At 39.7% G+C, this 20,497-nt stretch overlaps 1 protein-coding gene across 1 annotated transcript; it reads right to left on the reverse strand.

Moving 5' to 3' along the window:
• Window positions 1–4,811: 4,811 nt before the first annotated feature.
• LOC129102796 (voltage-dependent T-type calcium channel subunit alpha-1I-like) lies at window positions 4,812–20,272 on the reverse strand. The gene is given in 30 exon segments (XM_054613065.1): window positions 4,812–4,835; window positions 5,619–5,783; window positions 6,131–6,252; window positions 6,426–6,504; window positions 6,991–7,049; window positions 7,152–7,285; window positions 7,400–7,509; window positions 7,696–7,839; window positions 8,218–8,418; window positions 8,525–8,614; window positions 9,499–9,624; window positions 9,772–9,898; window positions 10,038–10,222; window positions 10,814–10,882; window positions 11,540–11,663; window positions 12,263–12,348; window positions 12,475–12,558; window positions 12,672–12,827; window positions 12,909–13,020; window positions 13,126–13,311; window positions 14,365–14,513; window positions 15,531–15,662; window positions 15,984–16,043; window positions 16,045–16,113; window positions 16,535–16,627; window positions 17,283–17,604; window positions 18,054–18,210; window positions 18,881–18,969; window positions 19,317–19,453; window positions 20,171–20,272. Coding segments are annotated over 30 exon segments (3,693 nt in total).
• Window positions 20,273–20,497: the final 225 nt, after the last annotated feature.

Below are 20,497 nucleotides of genomic sequence, written 5' to 3' on the forward strand. Positions count from 1 at the left end.
CAGTTCTTATTATGCAACGTGTGATATACAGTACCAGTCAAAAGTGTGGACACACCTCATTTAACTACTTTGAAGAATGTAAAATATAAAACATATTCTGGTTTGTTGAGCATTTGTTTGTTTACCACATAATTCCATATGTGTTCCTTCATAGTTTGGATGTTTTCAATATTAATCTACAATGTAGAAAAAAATAAAAATAAAGAAAAACCATTGAAGGAGAAGGTGTGTCCAAACTTTCGACTGGTACTGTATATTGATAAACTTCAATCGGGAATGTAGAATTGTTTCCAGTGAGATATTAATTACTTTATATAGTGACTTTGTTGTCAAAAACATTATTGTTGCTGCTCTAAAAACAATATTTAGTTATACCTAAATTATAGGTAACATTGTAATTCAGTATTATTATATTGCTACTCACTTTTTCTCAAGTTCTTCCACATATAGTTAAATAAAACTAAATAATAATATATTCCCTCAGATAACTAACCGTGCATATATTTTATTCCACATTTCTTGATATAATAGAGGTGTATGGGAATTTGTGTTGGGGTGCACATATCAGTGTCAGTGTCGTGGTTATGAAGGGATTATGCACAACTATCCGCGTAATAATTACATCAACACCTTTTCGCTGTTTTCTGTCAAATATTTATCAATAATTTTCTAAAACAGTTAAAGCTATAATTTTATGTTTTAAACTCCTAAACTAATGAAGAAGTGCAAAACATATGATGAGCTCATAAAATACCATGAATGCACTGCTATATAAAGTAGGCTACACGGCGTAACAGTACACAAAATATTTGCCAAATATGTGTAAAAATAATACAAATGTGAGTAAGCTTGAGAAGATAAACCGTTATGTATATTTCAATCACCTGTCGCTATTAATACTTTTAACATTGTTTAGATTAACCATTATTGGTCCCATTAAGTCTTTCTAGTATGTAATCATCTATCCTCTGTTGTTGCTAAGTTTTATGAATGAATTAACATGTATACATTTTGACCCTTAACCTCCTTCCTCCACGTGGTTGGATTATCTGTCCGTACTGGTGATCCTCCTCAACTGCATGAGTCTGGGCATGTACAAGCCCGGTGCAGAGAGGAGCTACAAACTAGAGGTCAGAGTGACACCTGCACCCTTCATTAAAAAGTCTCCATCCTTTCTCTCTGTGAAAACACATGCTGGATATGTACATGTATACTTTTTGAGTAATCCAAGTTCAAAGTCTCTTCCGGGGACCAAGATTCAGTATTTTACTCAAACTTTCCTCCATAAGTAATTTATCCATCCATCCATCCATTTCCTTCCGCTTATCCGGGGCCGGGTCGCGGGGGCAGCAAGCTAAGGAGGGTCCTCCAGACGTCCTTCTCCCCAGCAACACTTTCCAGCTCCTCCTGGGGAACCCCGAGGCGTTCCCAGGCCAGACGAGATATATAATCTCTCCAGCGTGTTCTGGGTCTACCCCGGGGCCTCTTACCAGTTGGACGTGCCTGGAAAACCTCTAAAGGGAGGGTCCAGGAGGCATCCTGATCAGATGCCCGAGCCACCTCAGCTGGCCCCTTTCGACGCGAAGGAGCAGCGGCTCTACTCCGAGCTCCCTCCGGATGTCTGAGCTCCTCACCCTATCTCTAAGGCTGAGCCCAGCCACCCTACGAAGGAAGCTCATTTCGGCCGCTTGTATTCGCGATCTCATTCTTTCGGTCACTACCCAAAGCTCATGACCATAGGTGAGGGTTGGAACGTAGATGGACTGGTAAATCGAGAGCTTTGCCTTACGGCTCAGCTCCTTCTTCACCAAACCGGTCCGGTACAACGCCCGCATCACTGCTGACGCTGCACCGAACCGCCTGTCCATCTCCCGCTCCATTTTACCCTCACTCGTGAATATGATCCCGAGATACTTGAACTCCCTCGCTTGGGGCAGTGACTCACTCCCAACCCAGAGGGTGCAATCCACCGTTTTCCGGAAGAGAACCATGGCCTCAGACTTGGAGGTACTGACTCTCATCCGGACCGCTTCACACTCGGCTGTGAACCGCCCCAGTGCGTGCTGAAGGTCACGTTCTGAAGAAGCCAACAGAACCACATCATCTGCAAAAAGCAGGGATGCGATTCTGAGGTCCCCAAACCGGAAACTCTCCTCCCCCGGCTGCGCCTTGAAATCCTGTCCATGAAAATCACAAACAGGATTGGTGACAATGGGCAGCCCTGGCGGAGGCCAACACGCACTGGGAACAAGCTCGACTTTGTGCCGAGTATCCGGACACAGCTCTCACTTTGGTCATACAAGGACCGAATGGCTCGTAGTAACGAACCAGGTACCCCATATTCCCGCAGTACCCCCCACAGGACTCCCCGAGGGACACGGTCGAAGGCCTTCTCCAAGTCCACAAAACACATGTAGACTGGATGAGCAAACTCCCATGCACCCTCCAATAGACCTGCAAGGGTAAAGAGTTGGTCCGCTGTTCCACGTCCAGGACGGAATCCGCATTGCTCCTCCTGAATCTGAGGTTCGACAATCGGACGGAGCCTCCTTTCCAGCACCCTGGAGTAAACTTTCCCGGGGAGGCTGAGCAGTGTGATACCCCTATAATTGGAGCACACTCTCCGGTCCCCCTTTTTGAAAATGGGAACCACCACCCCGGTCTGCCACTCCACAGGCACTGTACCCGACTTCCACGCGACAGTGAAGAGACGTGTCAACCAAGACAGCCCAACAATGTCCAGAGCCTTTAGCATCTCCGGTCGAATCTCATCCACTCCTGGCGCTTTGCCGCTGAAGAGCTTTTTAACTACCTCAACGACCTCCGCCAGGCATATGGACGAGACTTCCCCTGAGTCTTCAGACTCTGCCTCTTCCACAGAGGACGTGTTGGTCGGGTTCAGGAGTTCCTCAAAGTGTTCTTTCCACCGCTAAGTAATTTATAAATCTAATATTCGTGGACAGAGTACCTTATGGACAGATTACACAAATACTCTGAGGTACCTTTACTGTGTACTTTTTGAGTAGTCCAATGTCAAAATCCCCTACATAAAACAAGAAAAGTCGTTTTCATCTAACTTTGTTCGGGGATAAAAACACTTTCTTCCATAAGTAGTTTATGAAACTAATATTTTTGGACTGAGTACTTCTTAGTCTACTTGCACAAATACTATAAAGTACTTTTACTGTGTACTTTTTTGAATAATCTAAGGTCAAAATCTCCTCCGGGGACCAAGATTTAGAAAATGACTTGAAATCCAGGCATCAGAAATAGTTACGTTTTTTATTTTAGGATACATTTTTGTCACAGTTGATGCAGACTTGTGTATAGAAGTTTCTTACATTCATATGTTTTTGCAGTAATTTGTATTTATAAGTGTCAAACACAGTCCTTTTTTCAGCCGTGGTATTTTAAAGCATTTTTATAGTGTAAACAAATTATTTTAGAGTTATATGTACTTTTGTATCATTTTGTTTGTATTGAAATTACAATAAATAATCAAACACAATGCATCCCGTTTCTCTATTTGATTCTGAGCTGTCAGACAAGTGATGTTTTCTCCATCAAAACACATATTTCTTATACATATTTTCATTTCCAGGAAGTTTCCCAAGTACCTTATTAACCTGCATAAATTAATTGATTAACTACAGCCTCTCGAAATTAAACTATGTGAAAAAAAATACATTTTGTTTTTTACAACTAAAACTTAAAATGATGAAGGCACTTTCAAAATGACAATGTAATAGAAAATGTAAACCATCCTTTGGTTCATTAAACTCTTTTTCTTTACAAAATTAACCAAAATATTGAAAAAGTACTCCAAACCTCTTTAAACTAAAAAGACTTCCAATCAGGTTTGGAATGAAAAAATATGTGTGTTCAATAAATTGCATTTAGGTTCCAGATATTTTTTCAAAACTTGGAATCAAAGTGTCTTAATAAGCAACTATCAAAGTTGAAATTGGTAAAATAAGAAAATATCTTGATTGATTCCTAATTAAGAGAACTGCTGAATCATCAATTATTTCCTGTTAAAACCAGTGAAAGGAATATGTTATGTAAATTAACCAAAACTGTTAGGCCTTTGGCAGAAACCTGCATGTTCATGTCTGATCCTTTTACTCATATTAAGAAGCTGATGGATATAAACAGGTTTTTAGGGCCTTCAAGCTTTAAACCTTCAGTAATTATACACAGCGAGACAGATTAAACACATCTTTTTATTCCAAAAACTGTATATTCCTCAAGATTTTTTGAAAAATATACTTGTGAACTTCTCTGATGTGTAACCGATGGATAATCATCCTTCATGACATAAATATATTGAGCAAAAGAAGACAGAAAAAAGTTGAATTTGTAGCAAAAGTCAGTTAATACTGCTTAGAAAATGACAACAGTGTCTATTTAGTGGTAAGAAAAAAAACTCTTGAGAGTTTTGCTTATAGTTTCGTTTCTAAAAGTAAGTTATGATTTCAGATTGTGACATTTTGGATTTATTGCAGTATGCTGGTGACGAAGTTGTCAGTTTTCTCTACAGCTAACACACCTCATTACAGCCTCCAGCAAAATTATTTACAAGCAGCTCAGGCTGAACATTCACGCATATTACATATTAATAAAATATCTGAAAAATATATGTAAATATATGTCACAGCACTTGTGGATCAATGCATCATGTATTATGGGCTAAGGTGGAGATTCCTTGAATGCTATATGACCTTGGCTTTAAATTTTAGATTTAAGAATACTTGTGGATATTCTCGACGGAAGAATATTTTACTGGATCAGACGCAGACACAGAGGCCGGCTCAGCGTCTTGCATTATTTTCCTCCTACAGGGGGGGAACACAGAAGTTAGAAGGGTTGTTAAAATATTGAAAGAGTCTTCTGTAACATTGATGGTATTTCAATCTGAAACTCAGTAATTCAAAGTTGGTTTATTTCATTATTATTTGGATTTTGTTCCTGTCAGGTTTCCTCCCACAACACAATCTTTGTACAATGTGTGTCTTTTTGCATTAGGGCTTAGGTTTGATTAATTACATTTAAAAAAAAAAAAAAAAAAAAAAAAGAAATATCTAGAAACAGCATCCCAGTTATTCTGAAAAACCCACCGTTTGCATTTAACAGTTTTCATGGGGAATCCTTTCCGCGGATTATTCAGGCCAGAATTCAGAATATTTTTTCTGGAAAGGTTTGGAACAACTCTAACGTTTGTAAAATCTTACAGTAAATCACCACGCTGTTGGTGATTTGTTTCACATACTACTAAAAATACTAGAGACCAAGTTCTGGGATCTTGTTTTGACTTCATAAGAAAGTGTTTATTTCCAGAGAAAATTCCTTGGAAGAAAAGCTTGATTGTAAATATAGATTAATTATCCCTTTGTTATTGCAAACTCCCTGTATGCTAAACTATTTCACATGTTTTCATGTTCAGTTGACCTGCTTATTTCTGGGCTACAATGAATTGAAATGAATGGTCATGTATTGCATAATGTAAGTAAAATACAGACAAAGCCCTATAATTAGTACCATATTTCAAAGCTCTTACAAGGAACCTTCAGAGGACATTTGTAAAGTAAATATTAGTAAATTGCAGCTTTATTAATTACCTGTACCTCGTTGCTGTCATCCATGGCTTGCATGATCACCGCCACCACCAGGTTTGCCAGCACAAACTGGGCCATGACCACAAAGGCGATGAAGTAGATCGGGGTGACCCATGAGAGGTAGTCTAAGCAGCCCTTGTCTCCGGGACGACACTGCGTCAGGGCGTCCTGGAGAGGCACAGAGCGAGATTCAGAAAGGAGGAGGGACTAGAACAGACTCAAGGTCACGTCGCAAAAATACTCTCTGATTCTTGAGATCTTGACTGTTTAGTTGCCACGGTGACTTTAATAATCGGACAATTACTTTAATTAATTGCACCACCAACTCTGCTCCCAGTAGACTACACAGCTCAAAAACATTCAATGCTTGTGATTGTCTGGTACTATCCTATAGTTGAGCGAAATTTGGACGTGACTGCTTCCTCATTGGTCAGGCGATGATATATGTATACATACATATATATATATATATATATATATATGGAGTGGATCTACGTGTATTAGTGTATGCGTACCTTCATGATCAAGCTCCAGTTGTCCCCGGTGCACACCTGAAAGAGCGTGAGCAGGGCCATGCCAAAGTGCTTGAAGTTGACGTACTCATTTATGCCCAGGCAAAGGTCTTCGTCCACGCATTCTGATCGACACAGAGGGGGAAGACACAGACATCATGTCTTGACTTCTGCACTCTGGACATGTTTGGTTTCAACCACTAAAAATACGTCAGATGTGTGTTTGAGTCAGCGACAAAAAAAAAATCAAGCGCACGCTGTAAGTCCTTTGTGTATGTCTGTTAGTAGTGTGACTGACCCAGTTTGCCCAAGAGCTCCACTCCCAGCGCAGCGTAGATGAAAAAGAAAAAGGTGAAGAGGAGACAAATGTTTCCGACCTGGAATGAAAATGCACGTTAGATCCTCCAAACACAACAAACACTACAACATAGATGCTTAATTCTGAACCTGAACTACAAACCTTTATTTGAGACAGGATAATATTACAGACTAACAGCTAATATGTCATCTTTTTTTGCATTTTTGATTTCTGTTCTGCTCACATATGCTGTGTTAGTTTGCTGCTGCAGCTGCAACACAACTGTCAAATACCCCTTAAAATGAACAGTGATCGATTTATATTGCTGACGTATTTGATTGTTATTAGTATGCAGATTTAGGGAGTAAAACCAACTGGTGTGCACAAACATAGATACTTCAGGATCACAATCTGCACAACTGTAAAGTGGGCAAACATTAAAATAAAACTCAACTCGAGCACAAATGCAGCAGGAGCACAATTATCCCCAAACAAAACCATCCATTCTCCCTTTACATTTATAAGGAATCAGACAAAAATAAATAAATATATAAAAAGCGTTTACCTGCGACAGCGTTTTGATAACCGTTTTCAGCAGAACGCGTATCTTTTTGGCCTTCAGCACTGAAGACAGAAACAGTCGTTTGCATACACGACACACATTTTTTTAACACACAAAGAACGCAAAATATTTTGATTTTTTTTTTTTCCCCCGAGTGTGCATACCTTGTGCCAGTCTGAGCACTCGGCAGACTCTCAGGATGCTGGGATTGATGGGAAACACGTCCGCCATCCTCATCTCGTGTAAAACGATGCTCATGAGGGAAACCAAGACGACACCGACATCCAGCACATTCCAACTAAACACACACACACACACATACACACACAAAAGTAATGCAGCACGTTAGGGCACTGACGATACCTCAATGCAAATAAGGTAAATAAAATCCTTCCTCATTCTAGTGTGTTACCTGTTTTGCATGAACCTCAGTCCGCCAAACGCCACGAGCTTCAGCAGGACTTCAATGATCAGGATGATGGTGAACACATAGTGGGAATACTCTGTAAGCTTCCATATGAACTGAACACACACACACACACACACACACACACACACACACACACACACACACACACACACACACACACACACACACACACACACACACACACACACACACACACACACACACACACACAGGTTAGTCTCCGTCCACCCACAGAGTCTGTGTAAATTGTAATAGTGTGCATGTGTGTTTGCATTTACCAGAGGTTGATCGTAGTGTTCGACAGCCATTACCAAGACGCTCATGAAGATGATGACAGCCATGAAGAGGTCCAGGAAGCTGCTGACACACAGAGTGTGGATGGACCGACGCACGCGGGAGTAGGACTCGTAGTACGGCCTCAGCTCAGGCTGGGGAACAACCGCGTCTTTACACACACACACACACACACACACACAGAAAGATGCAGATATTTAAGACATTTAAATAATACATTTATAGCTGCAATGATCGATGTATTGATAACACACAATGTTGTCGTTTCTCTCAAGTCTAAACAGCATTTCAACGTCATTCAGCTTGTTTACTGTTTAGGTTTTATGGCACTTTACTGCTCTGATTCACTCTCGCCGCTCTCACCAACGTCATTTCAAGGTGAAGCTCGGGTTAAAACCTGATACTTGCATCAGACCTTCGTGATCAGTCACAGTTTGTGTGACCAAACCGGTCTTTCTGTGTTGGTTTTCAGTCTCTGAGATGCAATGCTCGGACCAAAAGACCACCAACGAGCCCCCCCCCCGCTCCTTACCTTGAACTGTGCCTTGCGATACTATTCTTTCTTCTTCATCGCCTCTCTTTTGATTCTGCTGACACTGGTGGAAGGTTTCCACCATCACACCGATGAACATGTCCAGCAGAAAGAAGCTCATAATCATGAAGGGGATGAAGAAAAGGAGCATCCATTGGTTGTGGTTCATCACAGGCTGGGGGGGGAAACATCAGATTGTATTTTCTTGTGTAGAACAAATTAAAAAGAATACATTTAGCCTGTATTAAAACATGTAAAGTGTAAAAACATAAATCAGATACCTGTTTGTCCACTCCCACAGCATCCAGTCCATCATACATGATGTTCACCCAGCCATCCATGGAGTACATTACGAACAGCGACAACAGAGCCTAAATGAGAAACATACTTATTTAAGTCAACACAAAGCGAATCTCCAGGTCCTTATATTGTTAGGTGTTCAGCTAGCTGATTATGGTTCTTTTTTTTTTTTTTTTTTTTTAATCAACGCTAAAAACATATCACAAAAAACAGCAGTTTAACATTCGAAGAACAGGCTGGACTATTTCAATGCTCTTCTTTCTGATCTACCAAACAATACAATAAGCCAGCTACAATAAATTCCAAATTCTTGAGTTTTAGCTTAGCACATATTATGCCTAATTTAAAATCTTTACACTGGTTACCTGTTGGTTTTTTATATTGATTATAGAGTTATTTTATTAGTGTATAAGGCACTACATGGCCTGAGACCAAAATACCTCTCAGAAATGCTTTTAGTTTATGAAACAGTAAAGCCCCTCCTTTTTTAGCTGTTCCACAAAGCAGAACAAAAAAATGTGGTGACGCTGTGTCTGAGAGTAGCTGAAAATATCAATATTTTTAAACAGAAACTAAAGTTTAACGTTTTAAACTGCATCATAATATACATTGTGATAGATCATGTAAACATGCAGATTGGCTGACCGGTTACTGTTTCTTTGTGCGAAATGTAATCCAATTTTTCACGATCATTCAGAGATGATGTGTGCATTTATCCTCTAAACGGGGTTGTAACCAACAAAGTGGTCTTAAATATGAAAAAACTAAACAAAGTAACAACATTTTGGGGATGATTTAAATGTTTAATGTACCACATTGGGTGATGATCAGATGGCATTTGTGGGCAGATATTCTAAGTTCAAACTGTTTTAAATTTATATTCACAAAAAACTACAGTCTATTCACAAACATTCATGAGATGAATGCTGATCTGTTCTCTTGCGACTGTCCGTACCTGCGACAGGCTGTCAAAGTTGAAGTGCTTCCGCTCCCAGCGATAGTTGGCCGACAGACAGTCCGTCTTGTTGATGATGAGTTCAATGTCCTCGCCCACACAGGTGTGGAACTTTCCCTTGAACAACTACAGTGTTTGTGTGAGAGAAAAAAAAACAGAGACAGAGTTTTTTAACCATTGTGATGATCCCATCTGAATTGCATCACACTCTCACATCAAGCCATGTGTGTGTGTGTGTGTGTGTGTTTGTGTGTATGTGCATTCCCACGGTACCTGCACGCCAAGGATTGCATAGAAAAAGAAGAAGGCGCAGCAAATGAGAAGGACGTTCCCGATGGGCTTGATCGACGCAATCAGAGCCTCCACAGCCAGCTTCAGTTTCGGAGCTCGCTTGATCACCCTGGAACACACAAACACAAAAGAAATGAGGTTTGTCAGAACCAGCCAATACACTACAAATGTGAAATAAGGTGGGATGCTTACACACAACAGTACATGGACATCTGCGCTGTATACACACACACAAATAAATCCCGTACCTCAGAGGGCGAAACGTGCGCAGCAGGCGCAACACTTTGACGATACCCAGCATTTTATTGTTGCCCGAACTGGCCAGAGAGATTAAGATGTGGAAGAACGAGAGAATCACCAACAAACCGTCCACGACATTCCAGGACGACCGGCAGTAGCTCTCGCTCCCAAACAGCAAACCAAGAGCCAGAACCTGGTGTCGCAGCAACAACACATCAATTTAAACGTTTCAATGTGATATTACTGCTATCATTGAAAACATTCCTCACATGCTGCACATTGATTTTAAGGTTGAAAAAAAGCACCCAATTCCCACTAAAGAGTAACTTATATAACATTATAATGCATTATTAAAAAGTTTATAATGCTGTAACTACAAGTGCTTATAAGCACAATTATACAGTTCTATAACCACTTTATAATATATTATAAAAAAGTTTATAATGTATTACAACCACGGGAATTATACTACACTATGATCCTTACAAAACTTAAGTGAGTGACCAGAAATACTTAAGCATTATGATACTTGAACATATAAATCATTATAAAAAGCTGTGATGCTTACAACTACAATAATAAAGTGCTATACACAGATTATAAAGCATTTTAAGTGGGTTTTTAATGCATTGTAGACATAGGCACCATAGAAAGTGTTAACTGAAATTCATTTAACAGCTCAGAAGCCATGGTGTACTTGTATTTGTTAAAACAAATATAACTTTTTAGTTAATAATAATGATGCCATTTTACAAAAGAGTCAAAAAACAAAACTGAGGTTTACCTTAAAAAGCATCTCTACCAGGAAGACAGCAGTGAATACGTAACTGGACATCTTCAGGAACAATTTCTCCTAAGGGGAAGAGTGAGATTCATTTATGTGGGACACAGGTAACGTGTTTTATACTTCTTGTGAATATACATATATCCAGTCGATCTTATTGCCATATATGTGTTTTGTATATACCCTTTGTTAACACCTTATTTAAAAAAAACGAGCGTAGTCACACATTTATCTTTCCGCTTACTTTGCCAAGTCGCTCCCTTTGCCCTCCCTAGCGGCTCCATCTTGGTTTGAATGCATGTAACATAAATGTCCGTATATGGATGCTCTACGATTTTACGACCACGAAGATGCAAGTGGCGGCTGGCTTGAGTGCGATATGATGTGGTCGATCAAACCTTGAAAAGTGAAGCAATTTTCCAAGGTTTCTTTTTGTAACTTTAATCCCTGAAGTTTTTTTTTTATATTACACCCCCTCCCAATAGTCTATTATTATTATTTTTTTAACTTAAGATGGCCCTAGCACATCTTCCAATGTGTGTGTGTGAGTGTGTGTGCAGCTGTCTTTATTTACTGTATGATGCTTGTGTGTGTGAGATTGAATGGGGTTGTGTGTGTGTGTGTGTGTGTGTGTGTGTGTGTGTGTGTGTGTGTGTGTGTGTGTGTGTGTGTGTGTGTGTGTGTGTGTGTGTGTGTGTGTGTCTCCACACTCTGTCGGTGTCTCACCTTGCTTCCAGGGTCTATTCCAGGTCTCTCCATAGCAATGGTGACACAGTTCAGGAGAATGAAGAGAAGAACTGTGTAATCAAACATCTTGTGAGAGATCACACGCTGGCAAAAGATGCGGAACCTTAACACACACAGACACAGACACACAAAGATAAAAACATAACATAAGGGGAAAACATAATCAAATTTCTCTCTTTCCCTTCCTATTAAACATAAAGTTGTTTCACGATGAAAACGACCTAACTATGAAAGTATGATTGATTATAAGATTAATGGGACCTAACAGGCAGGAAATTAATAGATTGATTAACCAATTATTTAAGAAATTAATTGCTATTAAGAAATTCATTCAAAAAATGTAACCCGAAAAATGTGTTCATGTCTCATTAATTAATTTCTTCCTCATTTCCGCCTCCTGCCCAAACATTACAGGCGAGGGAGATGTGACAGGAGGCCAACAGTCCTCATTGCACCAGCTATGTTTAAATCAATTTAAAAATAGTGTGTATAGTCCTTCTTAATTTGTACTCTAAGCTAGTTTACTAAATTAAAGAATATCTTGGCTAGTAAAGACTTACTTAATGTGTAAATTGGTTGATTAGACACAGCTGTAGCACTGTCCAATCAAAAGCAATCAACTATGTAACCAATAAGAAACTCAAATGAAGAAATTGACAATGAAATCATGTGTTTGTGTTTATGTGTGTTTGTGAGACTTACCTGTTCTGTGGAGAAAACACGTAGAATGACCACTCTTCATGCTCTTTGCACCAGCGGAGTGCTCTCCGGATCCGCTTCAGACATCTCTGCGGGGGGGGGGGGGGGTTCAGAGTAGAAAGAGATGGAGGCCTTAATATTGTCTGTAAAAACCTTGTAAATTCTTCATGTGCTCAGGTGAGTCCTAAACCAGACTTCCTTCCTGAGGAACTTACATTATTGGTATTTGTAGGTGCAGAACCTTCCTTGGGGGCTGAGATGGGAGGAGAGGACCTGGGGGACTGAGAGGAGTCGTGGGCCTGGAATCAGCAGGAAAAAATGAGTTCGGCATTAGTGTGAATGTAAGGTTTGTGAGTGTGCCGTACTTTAAAGGCACAAAAATATGGCTCAAGGAGAAGACAGAGGTCCTCACCCTGTTGTGGAAGCCCTGAATCACAATGCCTACGAGGATATTAAGAAGGACGTGTCTTCCAGTCATAATGAGTGCTACAAAGTAAATGGCTGCCCATGGAGAGGTGGCTGCCATGATGTTGTACAGCACCAGATTCCAGTCCTCCCCAGTCAGAATCTGGATCAAACAAAAAGAGAGAGTTTGAGACACAAATTGCAAGAAGGATGGCACAAATTGGAGGAAGTAAAAAAAACTGACCTGGAACACAGTGACCATGGACCAGAGCAGCGTGTCAAAGTTTTTTCTGTCAGTGTGTCCGTCCAGAGTCCTGAAGTCGAATCGATTACCGAACAGGAGCATGCCAATGAGACTGTAGGGGAAGACAAGAAAAGGCAGTGACAATCATTTAAATGCATGCATCTGGTGGGTGACAGACAGATGTCTCAGGGAGGATTTGTGTGTGTGCAGTACATGCCTGTAGATGAAGATGACAAACAGCATTATCAAGCAGAGCGGAGCGGCGTCCTCCATGGCCCTCTTCAGCACCAGCAGTTGTTTCTTCAGGTAAGGCAGGAAGTGGAGCAGCCTCCCAAACCGCAGCAGACGAAACGCTCGGAGGACTGACAACCGGCCATCCGCTTTAGATATTGTCTCCCACAAGCTGAAAAAACACAAACAAACACATCTCAAGGCGCTGATGGCAACCTATTTGATATAATGTATGTTGAGGTTAAAGGCCTGTTACTGCGTATTCTTCTCGTGTCAAATTGCTTTTATTTGTTGTTTTATTTTGGGCTTTGATGGTCTTATGGTTCCGGACTGGTCTCATCCAGAATTCTCAGCTACACCTGCAAAAACTAATGTGGCAAAATGTGTAGATATCTCACAAAATGATTGTGTGTGTTAGTTACGCAATTATTACCATTAAAGTTTAAAGACCACAAAATGTTAGATTAATAAATCCAGCGACAAATGTACATGTTTAAGACTTTACTGAAACTTTCAGCTCCACATCAACAACAGCAGCTGTTTCCGCTACACTCCAGTAGAACAACTAACTTACACACATGCACAGTGGTTAAATAAGCACTTAACACAAAACCCCACACAAGGCGGGAGGTTTGGAGAGGTGGATGGGTCATCAACCAGCAATCTTTCAGCCACTGTTGCTTTATTGGTCATGTGACTTGTGTTCTTCAATAACGCCACTTCCATAGTTATCATTACTCAAACGAAAATATTTTCCTTGACCAAACTATGTAGTTGTGTTGCCTAAACCTAACTGAGAAGTTTACTGTGAAGCAGGAAGTTTATTTTGAAAAGACCGCATGCATGTAACGAGCGCAGATTGTCACTTCTTGGTGGCTTTTGTAGCAAAACGAACTAAAAATGAGGAGTTAGTTTCTGTAAGATCTCATACGTTGTATAGTTTTATGTTATTATTATGTTGTTTTAATGTCTAAATGTAATTGTCGAGCACTTTGGTCACCTGCTGCTGCTTTTAAAATGTGCTTTATGAATACTTTTGTAATGGACTTTTGCTCGATACCTGAACAGTTTTTGTGTGCCACGTTCAAAAAACAAAATGGGTTGTTACAATGAGAGTTAAACCCAAAATGATGACATAGGGATGTTATGTGAATCTATTAGGGATGGCACACATTACAGGACAAAAAGTGGAGGTCAAAAGTCCGACCAAATGGGATCATATTACCTGATGATGACGATGAAAAAGTCAAACAAGTTGTTCCGGCTCTTGAAGTATGTCCACCTGAGCCCCATCAGCTTCAAGACCATCTCCACCACAAAGATACCGGTGAAGATGTTGTTAGTGAGCCGCAACATTTCCGTCAACTTCTTCGGCTGTAGGAGGAGAGGATGGAGAGAAGATGAAGTGAGAGAGCAAGAGGGAACAATAGAAAGCAAGGAGTGATGATGCAAAGAGAGGAAGAGCAATAAAGAAAAGTCAAGAAATGATAAAGCAGTGAATTTCTCATTTAACATACTTTCATCAAACTGTTGCTATTTCAACTATATCAGGCTGGGTTGAACCAACAAGGGTCATGTTTTTAAATCTGATTAAATCATGGTTTATTTTTCACATCATGTTGAACCATATTATTAAATGATCTAAAAAAACCTCTCTTGATACAACAGTTACGTTTTTACTCTAAACCACGATTCAATATCATTCTGTTAAACCAAAATGTTAACCCCAATTTAAAATATGATCCAGTGTCAACTGTTAACTTAAAATGTCTGCCTTTTTTTAGATGGATCAAGCAAAACCATCAAGTTCTTCCTAGAAAGTTAAGGGACAGTTTCAATCCAACTGAGTTTTATGCTGCTGCTGCTAAATTTTCTGTCATGAAAGCGGTTCAGCAAATCATTTTTTTTGAGCTGAACAGGAAGACTGAAACAAAAGTATTTTTTCCTCATTGTGAAAAAAGTAAAAAAAAAATGATAACGTTTTTATTTTTTTTATTTTTTCATATTGCTCCATTCAGCCAACAACTTTTTCTTAAACAAGGAGAAATTGAAGCTTCTCTGTCGAGCAATCACGAGTAACATTAACGTTAAGCTTTAAATGTACTCTAATTTGGGTAAGCAAGCATATCATAACCAATAAATCATATTGATTGAACTTGTTTTAAAAGTGGTTCAACTTGGATTTACTAAACAGAGATTAGTTTTTAATTGCGCAACAGTGTTCTTCTTAATTTAAAGTCTGGATCTATCATTTGAAACCTAGTTTTGCTAAACTCTGATGAGAACTAATCTTAGATTAAGTTAATCTTTTGCTCGAGCATCCCAGCCTCCGTCTATCATCACCGCACACCCTTGAAACAAAGTAAGCAGACAGAACCCTTTGCTCCTCACCTGTTTATGGTGCTCTATGGCCATGGTGAGAATACTGAGGAGAACGGCGAACATGATCATTCGGTCAAAGACTGTACTTTTAATGACTCTCTCCAGTCTCGCCCTGAATGGTCTCCAAATTTGACCCCCGACCTGAAAGATACCAAGGTCAAGTTAGGCGACCTCTTGTTAGCGAGGCAACAATGCTGCTGCTGGTGCAAGTGCAGAAAGTTGTTGACTAGTCTCACCGATGATTCATTAGTCTTGCTGTTGCCGCCATCACGGTGCACCCTGTTACGATGTATTAGTAAAAGCACACGAAAAACAGTAAATAATCAGGTTAGATGGAGACTGCAAACTACAAATCTGACTACAAACATGTTTTAAACGCTAAAACACTTTCAGGTTGTAAAAAAAAGACCGACCTGTTGGATTTACATTTGATTGCTTTCAGGCAGCTGGTTAACTTTGAACAGAGCCACGTGATAAACACGGCGCCCGCTGCTCTCCTGCTGCTCTGGTCTCCTGACGTCTTTCCCAAGTTGTCCGAGAATTGGGTGGCGATGACGACCGCACACACGTTCATCATGATGAAGGAGCCCATCTGGTCGGAGAAGTAAAAGGGGTTTCAAAAACCGATTCAGGGAAATTGCACAAGCAATTTGAGCTTTGTCTGCCCCTTCATTTAATTTTGAATTACTCTGTAAACACTTAAGCCGTTATATTCAAACAAAGATTTTCAAGATTTTTGCAGAAGTAATACAACTAAATGAAATGACCCAACCCAAATTGATAAGTTTAGGGTGGTTATAAGGTAGTTTATTCTATTTATTTACTTTTTTAACATCACTGCATGCAAAACAATTGTGAGGACCCCGTCTCATGTTAAACATAGCATAAAGTCAAAGCTACAGTTTACAGAAAGTAATGTGCAAGTATCGATCAATACCTACAAATAAACTTGTTGTTTGCGAACACAGGAACACGGTTAAATGCTATGGATGTAAAGACGAGCGGCTACTCACAATGGTGACGAGCATGAAAAAGAGAAAACTCCAGAAGGAATACACATCCATGACATTAAACATGACGTTCGACCATCCTTCCAGTGTGACAACCTGCAGGAAAAGGAGAGAGACAAAGAGTGACAAAATAAAAAACAATATTAGCACTTAGTTAACAGACATGGATAGATAGATAGATAGATAGATAGATAGATAGATAGATAGATAGATAGATAGATAGATAGATAGATAGATAGATAGATAGATAGATAGATAGATAGATAGATAGGATGGATAGATAGATAGATAGATAGATAGATAGATAGATAGATAGATAGATAGATAGATAGATAGATAGATAGATAGATAGATAGATAGATAGATAGATAGATAGATAGATAGATAGATAGATAGATAGATAGATAGATAGATAGATAGATAGATAGATAGATAGATAGATAGATAGATAGATAGATAGATAGATAGATAGATAGAAGGATGGATGGATGGATGGATGGATGATAGATAGATAGATAGATAGATAGATAGATAGATAGATAGATAGATAGATAGATAGATAGATAGATAGATAGATAGATAGATAGATAGATAGATAGATAGATAGATAGATAGATAGATAGATAGATAGATAGATAGATAGATAGATAGATAGATAGATAGATAGATAGATAGATAGATAGATAGATAGATAGATAGATAGATAGATAGATAGATAGATAGATAGATAGATAGATAGATAGATAGATACCTGGAATATGGTTATCCAGGAATAGCCGATGTTGTCAAAGTTGATGGCTCCCTTGTGAGGGTTGTGGTCCCCGGAACGACAGACGTTATAGAGCAGGTTCCAGTTGACACAGGCGTTGGCGTCGGCTCCAGCCGCTGTGGGGACGATCGCACCACCCGACGCACGCTGGGGGGGGTTTAAAGAGCACTTTCGGCCATTCTCTTTGTACGGCGGCACGTCGTGGCAGCGGCGCATCCCGTTCATGCCCTCGGGGGAGCAGATGAACGGGTACTGCTCATCGTACTTGGTCATGTAGAATGAATCTAAGGACACGTTGTACTTTCTGGTTGGAGGAAAAGAATGAGAGGTTGTAAAGTGGGTTATGTTAGTGAACAACTGAGAAAAGTGAAGACACATCAAAACCTAATGTCCTAAAACAGGATGTTTTTTTCACATTGTGAAATGTATTATCATGTCTATTGGCAATTGTTAATATTTGATGCACTCGTCTACAGAAATGGGACTTTGTGTCTTCCTCAGCATTTTTACACACTAAAAGAGTAAAAGCTTTCTTATCAATATCATGGTATTGTTTTACTATATTGCTATATATATAATATACAATACTATATCTTTTAGTCAGCCATAACAAGATATTTGAACCACAATTATTTGACAATGTATAGACCAAACTAGAATCAAAAAGTCAAGAGAATAATGGGCAGATTATTTGATAATTGTCAGTGCAGGCCAGAGAGAAACAAAAAGTTGCAGGCCAATCAACATCCTTACGTGATGTTCTCTCCCAGGAAGCATCGGTTGCGCAGCTGCCCCGCCCAAAGCTGGACTCCCATTACCGCGAAGATGTGGATGACAAACAGGTAGAGTATCAGCACGTTCACAAGCATGGGCGAGATGTCCAAGAGCACCGTCACCACGTCACGCATACCTGCACAGATGGAGACAAGAAAGATGCCGTCAGTCATTACTCACACGCACACACGAGAAAAATGAAATTCATGTACGCTCATGTTTATAGATAGATAGCTGACACTTTTAATTATTCTGTAATTTTCTTAAAGATTCTTTGGTCTGACCATTAAAAGAGAGCTGCAATAATGTAATAAAAGCAGGTATCAGCATTTCATGAGTTAAAAATGGTCTTATTTCTGCGATGTTCCTCAGATAAATGAATGTTGGTTTAGCAACCATGTGCTTATAGAGTTAGCATTGGCTTACTGGACTTCTCACAGTTCTTTTCAGTCGCTTCGGCAAAGTTTTCGAAACAGATAGTTTAGCCTGTTGTTTTGAATTGCATTATCTTTTGATAATTCAATGTTTACATCCAGATTGTTCTTGCCAGATAGAGGGCATGTTATTGTATTAGGTTTACATTTTATCATTTATTATTATTATTATAGCATTGACCTGCTTTATTAAAAATGACTGTTCCTTCTCAAATGTAATTCAAAATGAAAAACTGGAAAGAAGCAAACTGCTTTGGGAGGTTTATCACATCAACCGACGCCCATAGAGTAACACTGAAAGCTTGAATTGACTCACTCATAGAATCATCCACACGTTTTCTAGGAACACGGCAAATTGAAACGTTGACTTACTTGTGACTCTGCTGATCAGTCGCATCGGCGCGAGTACTTGACAGACTGGCAAGTGGAGGCCGAGATAAACCAGGAAGTAGTCAAACATCCTGAAGGGACAGAAACAGGGAGAGAAGTTTTTGGTTTTCATATGCAAAAATAAAACTGTACACGCATTTTTATACTGAATATCAAACCAGTCAGCTCATAAATAAGACAAGAGCGGGTGGTATCAGGCCAGTCTGAACAAAGCTGTACAAACTTTTTGGTTTCTCTGCTTTGAAACACTGCTGTGTTTAAGAGTGAACAATCATGTATGTTTTCTTTAACCCCGGGAGAAACGGAGAATTGAAATGTGCTGTTCTCCTAAGGTGACTGATGTTGTTCATCAGCAGACGAAAGAGAAAACAGGGTGATTTTTTTTCAGCATGAGTGAAAGGCATCGTGGGATACTCACTCTACAGAGTTAATGAAAAGGTCCAATTTGTTCCAGGGGTTGCTGAGGTAACTCCCCTCATAGCCGTAGCCTCCCTTGGCCAACATCTTGATGAGCATTTCCAGGACAAAATACACCAAGACGAAGGAATCCACAATCTGGCAATACAGAATAAAATAAAAGTTCACCGTTAAACAAAGTAGAAACAACAATGCTAATGATAACATAAATGGCAACATGAGTACTGTTGTGTTAAGCCACAAATACAGAGGGACATTTCATTGAATGTATTGTATATAAAATTAGCATTTTAGGTTATTGTTAGCCTTTTGTGTTATATTTTATTTAGACTAAAATATGCAGCGTGTGTTTTCACAGAGAGAAAGGATGGAGACTTTTTAATGAAGGGTGCAGGTGTCACTCTGACCTCTAGTTTGTAGCTCCTCTCTGCACCGGGCTTGTACATGCCCAGACTCATGCAGTTGAGGAGGATCATCAGTACGGACAGATAATCCAACCATGTGGAGGAAGGAGGTTAAGGGTCAAAATGTATACATGTTAATTCATTCCTAAAACTTAGCAACAACAGAGGATAGATGATTACATACTAGAAAGACTTAATGGGACTAATAATGGTTAATCTAAACAATGTTAAAAGTATTAATAGCGAAAGGTGAGTGTAGCCTTTACTTTGAAATATACATAATTGTATATCTTCTCAAGCTTACTCACATTTGTATTATTTTTACACATATTTGGGCTTGCCAGGTGTCGGACAACGTTAAACTTCCAGCAGTAAGAGAAGGATATTGGCAATGGGCTATTTTAAGACACCAACTGCGGGGTCTTGTGGTCTGTTTAAACCAGCCCAAGACCTCCGGGGCCAGAGCCGGGTACGGCAGCTGCTCCTTCTCCGTGGAGAAGCAGGCCGGCCTGGGACCTGCTTGCACAGGTATGGGGAGCGTCACCTCAGTCATGATTTAGTTGGAGCACAGAATAGATACTCGGGACTCTGGTCAAGAAGAGAGAGGTGCAGAGAGGAATGGGCTAAAGTGAAGAAAAAAACAGCAGGCAAGTATTTTCTTTACTGTTATGCCGTGTAGTCTACTTCATATAGCAGTGCATTCATGGTATTTTATGAGCTCATCATATGTTTGGCACTTCTTCATTAGCTTAGGAATTTAAACTATAATATTAAAACT

The sequence above is a fragment of the Anoplopoma fimbria genome, chromosome 14, assembly GCF_027596085.1.
Source record: "Anoplopoma fimbria isolate UVic2021 breed Golden Eagle Sablefish chromosome 14, Afim_UVic_2022, whole genome shotgun sequence".
NCBI classification, from domain to species: domain Eukaryota; kingdom Metazoa; phylum Chordata; class Actinopteri; order Perciformes; family Anoplopomatidae; genus Anoplopoma; species Anoplopoma fimbria.